Here is a 12,710-nt window from a genome sequence, read left to right as displayed (position 1 = left end):
TATTTATATTAGCATGTTTAATATTACAGAGTTGTTCTACAACGAACAGAAAGTTCTAAGTAAAACATGTATTTGAGCCAGTAAGTACATATTACTTCATTTTCTCATGTAAAATAATGGTATCTTTATCAGGAAACAACATAAAATGTAAAAAAGAAAGCTTCTCTCATGAACTCATAGAACAATTAGCAAGTTATATTTGATTTTTACCATTCCATAAAGAATATTATATAAAATAACTACTTCAGTGAGCAAGCAAGAGCCATTACAAGCATGAGATGCACATATAAATTTACTACATGCACACATTTTCTTCACAGGCAGAAAAATGAAAAGCCTTACAATTCTGGAAAGAAAAACGGCAGAGAAACAGACCAACCTAAGCAGATACTTTCTGCTGCGCTCTAAGGGTTCTGTCTTGTGTTACAGCAATCACCCAAGCTCTGAAAATTATACAATGGCCTATGCTCTGCTGGAGATCACTCCATGAACAATAAGGCAGAGGTAAGAAAAGGCTGCACAGCAGTTTGTACACACCTGACTATGCCACTGAGCATCAAGTCTGCAAGTGGAGGCATGGGAGAGATAAAAGATGAGAGAAGGGTGGTTTTACAGGTAAATAAAATAGGTAAAACCTATTTGTACTTAATGATATTCATACATATGTGGAAAGAAGAAAATAGTAGAATTTACACTAGGCAAATAAATTCTTCACCATTCCACTATTCCTGCTGATAGGGTTAGAATCCTAGGTTTCCATCTACTTTATTTTTAGTTACTTAGTTATTAATAATTATTTATTAACAGTAGTGCACTAACACTATTCAGAAAACATTAGCACCTAGACACGCAACGCTGAATTATCTTCACAAATTAAACTTGAATTAATTCACTGACCTATTATGCAAAGATGAATGCTGGACAGTAAGATTCATAATCTGGGATCATAAAGAATCCATGCTGCCATGCATTAAGAGAGTACTCTCTTTCACAGCACCTAACATTTGTGTGAATGTATCCAATAGTGTGCCTTCTGGATTGGGGGACTGTGGAAGAGCAGAAAATCCTACTCCCACTTCCATGCCTTACCCTCCTGCCTGAATATAAGTCACACTGCAATAATCTGTCCTCAGTTGGTGGTCTACTTAGTGCGCTGCAAACTGCAAAAAACAATAAATAACAGAACAGGTGGAGGATGAAAGTCATCACTGATGCACAGCAGGAGAAATACATTCTTTATTTGGTTAGTTTAATGAGATACTTTTGAACTGTACTTCTGTAATGACATGGCATCCTGAAGGATTAGATGCTGTTACTACATTCAGAAGGCTTATCTGCCTTCAAGTCTGACTGAGTTTTGATTAGAAGCAGCTGCAGCAAAGGGAACCTATGCTTTAGCAGGTATGCCTCTGCCATTCTGATGTCAAAAAAAACGACCTGTGATCATTATAAGCCATACTCTTAGCTTTTCAGCTTTTGTTTGGATTTATCTCCTACAAGCCAAGATCCCTTTTACAGTTAGATAGTTAATTTTTTTCCTCACTGATGAATTGCCTTTGTTACTTGTATAGCACTGCTTTAACCACTTTTTTCCACTAAAATATACTTGTATAAAAGTTGCATCCTCTTGTAACAGAAAGCTGTTAATTAATTAAACTAATTAATTAAAAGTGTGGATAGCTCTTCAGAAGGATGCAGTAATAGCGCAGGGGACCTAAAAAGAATGTGTAAACTTATTCTAATACTTTTCAGCACAATGAATTCAATACAATTCAAATCTCAGTTCAAAATTTTCTTGTACATTTAGAACCATATTTTTCCAGCAGGTGACTTAAGCATATACTTAAGTACTTTCAAGATAAAAAGTAACACATAACATTATTTTTACTAAAAACATTTAAAAATCACAGCTTTCCCGTTTAGAGACTAAATACTTATTTTTCTAGACACTTTTCTCTAATTTGATCATTTATATTATGCTGAAGTTCCTTCAAGCAAGGACTCTGCCTGTGGATTGAGCCATCAGAAGAATACAGGTTCTAAATGCCAAAGTCTAATTCATAAAGATACTGTCTATCCAGATCTGTGTAACTGTGGTTCATTTTCTAAAACTTGTGATCCAGCACCATACTGAATTATTAATAGAAAACACTGATATAAACTCCTCTATTAGCTAAATTAAAAGAGCCCATTAAATCTCTGAAGGTGTGAAATAGGCAAAAACATAAAAGGATGCATTCTATTAACTCCCAACGCAAGGCACACTTCAAAGACACCCAGCATCTTTGAAAAGCAGCGGTATCTTTATCAGGAAACAACGCAAAATGCAAAGAAAGCTGATGCTTCAGTGCTTCTTCCATGTACTCCTCAAGTCAGACCGAAAATAAATAAATAAAATCACAGAAACACAGTATTTTGAAATTAAACTATATATTTCCATTGACTAAATACTTTGAGTCACTACTAAGTTGTATTGCTTGATTTATAACAGAGATTCCCTCCTGAAACAGTTTGTACCAAGCCAAGCAGACCTCCAAATCTAGTAGGACTATGGGAATTTAAAAAAAAGACATCTTCTGCATATGGAAACTGTAGAAGTCAAGCAGGAAGCATAGTAATTCAGATGACCTGGTATCTCAACTCTCTGATTTTAAACGAAAAATTAATGTGTTAAAAATGTGGTTGCTTCCTCTTGTAGACCACTTGCTGCATTAAGATTCTAGCTGATTCTTACAACAGTTTTACTCACCTCTGCTGGATGCTGGATTATATACAAACAGGTAGAGATGTTTAGTGGATGTATTGGCAGGAATGGACACAAACACACCTTCTGAGGGCGGCTACAGAACAGAGGGAGAAAATGACAAAATTAATCAGCAATGGCATAAATATATTGCACCAATACTCAGCCTATCCTAAAAGGGCCACCAAGGACTCCTCCTTATGAAACAGTATATTAAAATATGATACACATTTCTGTTTGCGATCTCTGCTGCTTCTAAAATAGAAAGAAAGGAAAGTTTTCATTCAAACTGAATTCTGAACACATTGTTCAGACCCCCTCCTGTCACCTGGTTAGCATTAAAGCATTCTCATAATCCTTTCATCATCTTCAAGAGGAGCAACCATATCCCAATTATATAAATCTGTTACTGCATTTTATACCAAGTTAGTGTTTCAATGACAGAATGCTGTAACAGAATATATAATTTAGTTGATAACGTTTATAATATAATGCTTATAATATTTTAAAGTATACACACTAGAAACCCTAAATACACTGTATTTATGATCAAGTTTTTACAATGCCAGTCATTCTGGAACACACAGTAGACAAGAAGTATGAAAACAAAACCACAAATTTCTAATTGAAGTCTGGAAAACTAACAAAATTGTTTAATGTTTTTCTTTTTTTTGTGTGTGTGTGTGCACTGCATGCTTTGTTAAAACTAATAGCAAGAGAACTATAAATAAATAAATTAACCTATATATCATTTGGCATTAAACCAATAGGCTAGATAGTCAAGAATAAACAGAAACAAAGAATTAAGCTTAAAGCTGCACAGAATCACTGAAGTTGTTATACCTTACACACACACACACAGCAATTACCATATGTTATTCAGGAACTTTGAAATACAATGGACTTCCTTAATGCTGATGTGATTACCGTTACTCACAACTCACTTTGCCTGCAAACCAAACACTCCAGGATTAAAAAAATAAAGTTGGGTTCAGCTGAATCCAAGGATCTACAAATAAAACTTTACTTCCAGCCTCCTTCTTATTATTGTCTTTAACAGTTTTTTGTTGATCACACATGAGACATAAGCAGCCACTGTAGATGAGATGTGCTGGATTTAATTCTAAGACAGGTCTGGACCAAGCCTGTGGTCAGCCCCACTGACACCATAATGCTTGCCCATAAGAGCAACCCATTAAGCAAGTTAAGTGATCTAAGCAGCATAACCATTCCTTACTCAGACCATCTTAAAATAAAACATTAGCTCTTACCAGTAAATGGCAACACTATAAAAAAGGAACAGTGGATAAATTGGTCTTTAACAGTAGGTTGCGTTAAGACCCCTGCCTCTTCCCAGCCCTAACTACTGCCATAAAGAGATTACTTTCCTTTGCCAAAGAGAACCAATTAAAAGTTGCGTAACGATAGCCAAAACCTGAACTGGGAGTGAGGGAGCAGGGCAAGCAATTGCTATTAATGAAAATAAGTATTTCAAAATATTTACACCAAAAATTTCATGAACAAAAAGCCAACAGAATGGAATTACTCCCAGAAGTGACATAAAGCTCCAGAAACCTGTCTTCTTTCTTTCTTTTCCATTTCTAGAGCTGGCATTTTCCTCTTGCTACTCCTCCATAAATTTGGAAGATTCTGGGCTGTTAGTTAATTATTAAAATCTTTGAAACTAAAACTAAATACTCACTAACTTCAGTATTCAGTGGGGTCTGACAAGGGCCTTCACTCTGAACAACATGAAACCAACCTAACTTCCAGATCTGACACTGTTATTTCAGAGGATTTCCAGTGCTGCGCCACCATCTTTTTTCCAAATTTTTCTCTTCTCATGTAGATGATTTAAACAAATGTTTCTGAAAAAAAGTTTCTTAACAACCTGGAGGCAGCAGATATTCCCAAAGGCTTTTTGATGCCTGCACCCAGAGTGATAAATAAAAGCTAATCCCCTTTCTGATCAACATACTCACTCGTTTTGCACATTTACTTTCTCCTCATTATTGAAATGAAACCATCACATGGCTGGTTTCATTAGCGAGAGAATTCTCCACACGACTTTATTTTCTTCTGAGGAGAGATTAGGATATGAAAATCTACTACACAAAGCTACCAAAACAGTCAACTGGTGGCTTTGAAACAAAGAGCTCTATTGTTCCCTAGCTTTTATAAGCAGACAGAATCAGTTTCTGATGGTTTCTGACCTCAGGGTGTTTACTATTACAAAGTTGGCCAGATATAATTTACTTATTTTCAAGCCTCAAAGTCTCCCTTTTTATGGTACATGCTCTCTGTATTTTCTGTGGTTGGCTTATGTTCTTCAAGAGTAGTTTTTTAGTATTATTAATGTTGTAAAAAAGTAAAGGACATTATCCAAAAAGCAAACTTTTATACATTCTCACAGAATTAGCTATACCTATAATTTGATTTGTAGGGAGCAGAGCACACACAATTACAACCAGAATACTTTGCAATATAATTTAACGACATACATATTTATATACATTACTTAACTTTTAAGTACTCAATTAGGTGCCTAATTATGTTGAAAGGTAGGGCACTTTTACAACCCCATCCTAGGACCATGAAGACTTATTTCTGTACTCATAGGTAGCACAGTAACCTTACATACCAGAGACAAAAAAATAAAACAAAAACACACACACACATTTTATCCCTATGTGAAATATACATTATAAGTCTATACCAGTAGTCGTTTACAAAACAGTTCTGAACAGGAGAAGCCCTGTTCCACCACCACAAAAGCTGTCTTTACCCTCAGAAAGGCTGCCGAAGCTGAAAAGGCTTTTTGTGTTTCTCTTCTGTTGAAAGCTTATGCTATGTTTTGTGCAATGTATGTCACTGATGTTACAGAAGAGCAAGGGCAGAGCACCAGGGGACTTAGTTAATGACAACTACAAGTTTTCATCCATTTTTGAAAATGAAAGCAATCTGCACCAGACTCCAGGCAAAACAGTGGTATTCAGAATATTATGGAAAAGCCCAGGGGTGGGGAGAGGAATTCGAAGGTGAATAATTTTTGTAGTACTATTCACCTGTAAGCAATTTCACTTCAGCTCAAAGCTATCCAACATGTTTCTACCTGTTTTTGAGCATTTCTGAAAATGAGTTTAAAATCTCATGACAAAGTAACTGCACATATTGGCAGGACTCAAAAATTATTCTCTGTCTTCATATACAACTCATAGCTTTCCATTCATTCTTCACATCTATATTATGATTTTCAGCACCAAAACAAGTCTGTTTTCCCAGCAAAACTGAATCAAGACAGAGGACTGTTCATTATTGTGGTGTTTACTGTGATGACTAGTTACTTCACAAAGGTAGTCTAAAAGTGAATACCACAGAATCATAGAATCATAGCATCATTAAGGTTGGAAAAGACTTCTAAGATCGTTTAGTCCAACCATTAGTCCACTACCAGTATGGCCACTAGTCAATGTCACCAAGTGCCTCACCTCCACTTTTCAATGGTTTCCAACATGGACTTCAAAGTCTTCTTTTCAAGACTTATCTGAGGAGTAGTAAATATAGCTGGTCTTCAGCTGTGATATTGCTCATTTCACTTGAGACATGAAGTGGTCACATTAAAAGTCAAGGTAATTGTGCATGCTGTTGATTTGTATCTATAATTGCCAACATCTAATAATAATCACAAGTTGATAACAACTTGTGAATGCAGCACTACAGTACCTTTGATTTAGGCTTTCCACAATTCAGTTTTCACACGTTTCAGTAGTTTACGGAAGATAAACAGAAAGAAAACCTTCAATTACCACTAAGATGGTTACCGTGAGTGAACTGGCTGTGAGGTCTCTTAGCTGGAGTATAGTACTTTGTTTTTTGTTTCATTTTAACATTCTGCCTATTTGTGGAATGTCATTCCTGAATTCATAAGAAGAAATAATAAGGAAGAAGTTCATTATATGAGAGAAGCATGAGGACGAGAGCTGTCTTAGCTCTCATGCACAGATACGTCACGCACAGACCACCAGCATGGAGGTACCATGCCTGCATCCTGGTGCTTCTAGCAGTAAGCACAGAGGCTCTCCCTGGGAGATGGTCCCAACTGGACTACTCTTCATCCATACCAAGAGTGCGAGGACAAATTTACAATAGCTAAAGGTCTGCCAGTCTTCCTCTCCTTTTCCAGACAGTATGGTGGGGGTTTGCACAGACTGAAACCCAAACATCTGCCATCTGACAACTCTTTCAGGCTGCTTTCCAGTCTGCTGACTCCACCATCACTACAATGCAGACATAAAAGCTACCGTTTGGAGCAAGGTTATGAAATAAAATGCAAACAAAAACAGGAGAAAAATACAAAAGAAAAAGAAAGCATATCTTCTGTCTCACTAATGCTGAGTGGCCCAGCAACCATACCTCTGCCATATAACAGAGCTGATGGGCTTCCTTTGAATCACAACAGTTGTCAAAGAGACACAAGACAGAGGGCAGCAGGTTTCTACAGGTTACAGTTAAGGAGGACAATGCAACAAAGAATGATGGTATCTGACATTTTTTAGAAGATAATGTGAACACCAACTAATGAAGGCAAAAGCATTTACAGAATATAGGAAGCAGAGATGCCTCTAGTGAGCCCTCTGAGTAACAGCTAGGAACAGAAGGATATTGATGAGGGTAGGAGAGTTCACATTCCATTTTTGGAGGCTGAAAATGTGAAGTTAAACTCTCAAAGCAGAGACAAACACATCTGCTCCCAGAGAAGAGAGACAAATACGTTTGTTCCCATAGCTCTGTCAAGTGCAGGTAATTGCCACTGTAATATCTCCCTGGTGTTACCTTCCACATCCAAGGGTCCTACTGCAGTATCAAGGTCAACTCCACATTAAAAAAAAAAAAAATTGAAAGAGCTACCATTTTTGAATGTTAGGGTTTCTTCCCTGTGATAACACTGCACAAGTGCAATGTCATACTGGAACGTGGAAAAGTCTAATCAATAAAAGCACCTATAATGGAGCTTAGGGACAGAGATTTTATACTGGGCACAGCATAAAAGCAAAAAGAAATAAGATCATATGCTAGACTAGAATGACCTATACAGTACCATATTCTAGCACTGCCTAGTGTTAGAATACTGTGGGTTGCAACTTTCTGCAACAGCATTATTCCTATATCTGCTTTACTCACTCATTGAGGCCTAAGCCACGTGGCTCCAGCCTCCCTGGAGACACAGTGGTGATACCATTGGTCAACCTATATGGCACAGTCACCTTCCTTCAAGTGTACAAGTACTGCACTGAAATATGTACATCCCACCATCCTGTTTCACACACATACTCAGCCTAGAGGAACACGGGACAAACGACTACATGCTCATGACTTTCTGTGTCTGGGCTTCTGTGCACCTATAAAAATGAAACAAGACTTATGAGCAAATGTATACACATGAAAGTAAGACTTGCATAAGAATTACTTCTTGCTAACCTAATGCAAACCAAAATACAGGTAAGAATAATGTTTGCCTCTGCATGTAGTAGTGCTCTTCCAAGTCATGAAATCCTTGTTGAATGTAATTTTTGCTTCAAAGCTTGCTGTAACTCACGTGGCTGAGGATGTGTGGGCACCAGGACCAGGGAGGGGTACAGTGTAGCCTGGCAGTAGCAATCACACTCCAGCCCGATATTCCAGCTTAGTGTCCTTAGACAGGGAAATCAAACAGTAGGTACTCTGTGTTACAACCAGCTCTGCTTCTCTGTACTACTTTATAGCTTAGAGGCTTCTTCGTCTGCTGCAGTACATATCTCTAAGAACACCTCTTATGCTTATTTTTACTGAAAAAATTAAGGTAATGGAAATACTTTCGGCCAGGTTAAAGTAGAGGTGCTTTATATATAATGCTGTTTATATATAATTCTGTTGCAGCTAACCAGAAAAGGCAACAAATTCAATTCAGTGAAATAACAGCTGACAGCTTCCCTCCTTTTTCATGTACACATCACTAGGAAGAGAAGTAGTTAATACTGCATAGCTGGAGATTGTAAAATCCTGTCTGAACAAAGTTAAGAGTCTGTACTTCTTCAATTAAAGTCAGAACAGGGAAATTAAAGAATAGTTTGAAATGACAACTTTAGGAAACTTCATTTGAAAATCTTTTTTTCTTTTTTAATAAGCTTTTTCTGTTCTTTCTTCAGAAATAGTTTGATGCACCACCTAGAGTTTTCAGACACAGGCACTTTTTTTTGGTAGCACTCATTCTAATGTGGGTCCCCAGTTTGATCAACTCAGAATATATTGATTTTCTACTATATTCAAAGGCTAATTTGAATGTTATGCCTCCTGTTTTATTATGTTGGCCCATCACATCAGAGGCCAACATAATGTTGGTGGTATTCTAGCAGAGGTTGAACCTTCTTGACAATATTCCATCACATTTTGTTGCCATGCAACAAATGGCAGCAGAGGGGTAGTTTGACAAAATTGCATCCGACACACATGTGCCTATGAAGCAAAAGCATAGAATCAAATTCCTCAGAGTGGAAAAAAAAAGGCACCCACTGACATTAATCAGTGCTTGATGAACCTTTATAGAGAACAAACAGTGGATTTGAGTACAGTGTGGTGGTGGGTGGTGCATTTCAGCAGTGGTGACAGCACCAGTTGTCTTCACTGGTGCAGATCTTTACAAGTGAGACTCCTGTTCCTAACACACAAAACTGCACAGCTAATGGTGATGACTGCGTTGAAAAATGGTGTTTTGTAGCTGAGAATTTGCTCTATCAAATAGTGTTATTGTGCTCTTTGTATCTGTTGTAGTTTCAATGGAAATAAATAGAATGCTTCGGTGCAACCTGAATAGAAAGGATCTAAGAAAATAGTTTTCTATGATAAGGGTACTGAACCAGTGGAACAGATTGCCCAGAACTGTGGTGGATGCTCCATCCTTGGAAACACTCAAGGTCAGGTGGGATCAGGCTCTGAGCACCTTGACTGAGCTGTAGGTGTAACTGCTCAATGCAGAGGAGCTGGAATGAATGACCTTTAAAGGTCCCTTTCAACACAATTCTACAATTCTATGGTAAATTTCAGCTGTCTTCAGCACTCCAAAACTGAACCTCAATAAACCTGGAATACTATGTGAAGTTAAATTACTAAAAAGCTTCACCTATTGTTGTTTTGCAGTTGCTTTTTCCATAAAAAAAGATTGTTACAACTTCTCATGTGAAACCTTGCAAGAATCTATGCAAGAGGAAATACTTCCAGCAAATAGTTCTGTTTTTCCAAAATCTTTTATTAAGATTTTCAGCTTTGTCCCGAAAGCAGTTTTTCTAGGTTAGTCCTAAAATATTATCTTGTTCCAAATACCTCAGACTATTTGATTAACACAATTGACTTTTACACTAATTTACCACATATGTGAAAGCTCTTTTCATATTTGAAATTCAGGTCCACCTATGTAACATTACCTAATTTAATGCAATATTTTAGGACAGATTTTAAGGACAGATCCTATTGGCATGTATTTACTTTGTAGACAGCAAACTATGTCTGAATCCTAGCTTGATACAAAGCAAACATAAAAGGAGAGTTAAATGAAAAGGTCACTCTCACACCTAGTAACTTCATGGGTGAATTCTGCCACTGACCTCAAGTGAAAGCTGGCTCAGAACCCGCATATCATTTGGACATAAGATAAAAAAAGAGCCATGGATTTATATTTCCACAATGCCATATCTCATCATTTAGAACTATGTATTTCAGTATTTTTCCTCTCACGAAAAACAAAAAAGCCATGAAATTAAATTATGAATTATAATCTATTTAGGAAAACACATGAACATATAACAGAAAGCCTGTTCCAACCTACAAATAGCACAAACATAAAAGCAGATGCCTTCTAAAAAGCAAAATTACTTCTTTGAGCAGTAAATATTCAACTTCAGTATTCTCGATAACTATTCACTTCAGGTATAGATGGTAAAATAATTGAGCTTTGTTTGTTGTCAGAGCACTTTAGAACAACTCTGAGACCTAATATGATATGAAAAAGGCAGCGTGCAGTCAGATTTACATCCTGCTCAGAACCTTCTGACAGCTCAGAGCTGCAGGACTACTAGAAATGCTATACTACACTCTAGCGTCCTTTTTTTTAACAGCAGGCACTTCTGTTGAACATACTTTCACTTCAACTTTGAAGTCACAGTCTCCCGCATAATCTTATTTTTAAAAAAGCAGGTTTCATGGTACAATGCAACACATAATGCATTTTAAAACAATACACCTGTTATTAAAAAGTAAAGTTATTAGATTCCATTAAAACGTTGGGGTTTTTTTTAAGGAATATATGGCATTTTATTTATATTAGACATCTTTAAGTTACTCTAAGGCTTTTAGAGATATGGTATGACGTTGTCCTTAAGGTACACAGCCTATTTGCTTTTAAGTACTTGATTATCAAATCAAAGAGTATCCTTAGTTGGCACAGATCCATCAGGACCACTGAGTCCAATCCTCTTTCTGCAAAGGATACAGCAGTCACTCACCACAATAAATCCTGGAACCACACTGACTTGTCCCTAATGACCACCAAAGGTGCTTCACTAGCAGCACTCCTGAAGAAAAGCAGCAATATTTCATTTTAATTGAGAAAGCTAGAAGTCCGGTGCAGAAATTGACCTTTCTTCTACAATTTGGAAACACAACTTGTATAATTAACGTAGTGACCTTAGTAGATGTGCTTACAAAAGCTAACAAGAAGAAAGATAGACAGCAGCCAGGTACCTCATAGAAACACTGATGGAACAATTTGCACTGTAACAGTACGATTTTATATTGAGAAAATTAGCACTGTCTGCTCTGAGAGGCCACAGGTATGACCTCATGCAGACTTTAATTGTACGAAGCTATAAACAGACTTCAAGTAATTGAGATTGCAATCATATGGCCAGTTTAAGCCAGCTGTCCTTGTTCAGATCCATTCTAGCTCCCTGTGCCCTACAACCTGTCACTGGCATAACAGTGTGAGAAGCTGAGAAACTAAAACGTCTTGGGCTCTGTGCAGCAATGCTCAGCAACAACTGGAAACAAAGCTGTGCAATCTACAGTGTTTTACTCATAAAGCCAAAACATCCCAGCTGAAACCAGGGCATTCCTTCACCAGCTCTTATGAAAGCTGACAGTGCTAACAGGGGCTTATTTGCCCCTGGTTGAAGGGATTCAAATTTGCTGAATATTGTGAGGTTCCTGGAGACAGGACAATCTTTCAACATCTCTCCCAATGGCTGTTCTACTCTCCTGCTGTACAGCAACTGCTTCTCCCAGGTTAATGTCACCTGCAATCTTGTACATGCCTTCTATCCCAACAACCAGATCAATGAGAATGTGGCCACCAGCCTCTCATATAACATCAAACTACACAAAAACCTCTCCAAAGCAGCTGTCACATCATCTTTGAACTGCTGGTCATTTGACACCCACAGTGCAGCAAGTCCTTTGCTTATTTTGCAGACCCATTCACCACATCCATATCTTCTCAGTTTGGCTACATAAACACTGTCAAAAACACATGTAACATCCTTATCCACAAAAATGAATATAACCATCACCATCTCAGAACTGATTAGTCAGTCTGGAAAAGAGAGATGGACGTGCCTTCTCTCCCATTCCCCTTCTTGTTTCTGTGGTACATGGTTTCATTAATAGCCTGCCCTTGAGCCCCTCAACCCTCCAAAAAATTGCTGTATAATCTGAGAACAGCAACAAATACCAAAACAAAGCAGTTCTTTGTAACGGAATGACATTACAGAATAGCTAACCTAATAGGGTTGATGTTGGTGGTGTGGCAGCAGAGGTTGAACCTTCCCATCAACTGCCTGATAAATTTAGTTGACGAAAATGCACAGCTAATGGTGGTGACTTCGTATTGAAAAATAGTGTTTTGTAACTGAGAATTTGCTCTACCAAACATTACCATTAT

At 37.4% G+C, this 12,710-nt stretch overlaps 1 protein-coding gene across 1 annotated transcript in view; it reads right to left on the bottom strand.

Moving 5' to 3' along the window:
- The window catches only part of DTWD2 (DTW domain containing 2), a 64,039-nt gene that overhangs the window by 41,720 nt on the left and 9,609 nt on the right, over positions 1 to 12,710 (bottom strand). The window contains exon 2 of the mRNA XM_065744138.1: positions 2,750 to 2,840. Coding sequence (XP_065600210.1) covers positions 2,750 to 2,840 — 91 coding nt within the window. The remainder of the gene's footprint in view (positions 1 to 2,749; positions 2,841 to 12,710) is intronic.

The sequence above is a fragment of the Cyrtonyx montezumae genome, unplaced genomic scaffold (genome assembly GCF_038088225.1).
Source record: "Cyrtonyx montezumae isolate F1298 unplaced genomic scaffold, pur_monq_1.0 scaffold_30, whole genome shotgun sequence".
In the NCBI taxonomy this organism is placed as follows: Eukaryota; Metazoa; Chordata; class Aves; order Galliformes; family Odontophoridae; genus Cyrtonyx; species Cyrtonyx montezumae.
Note: the sequence above shows the minus strand (reverse complement) of the source record. Positions and strands in the feature narration are given on the sequence as shown.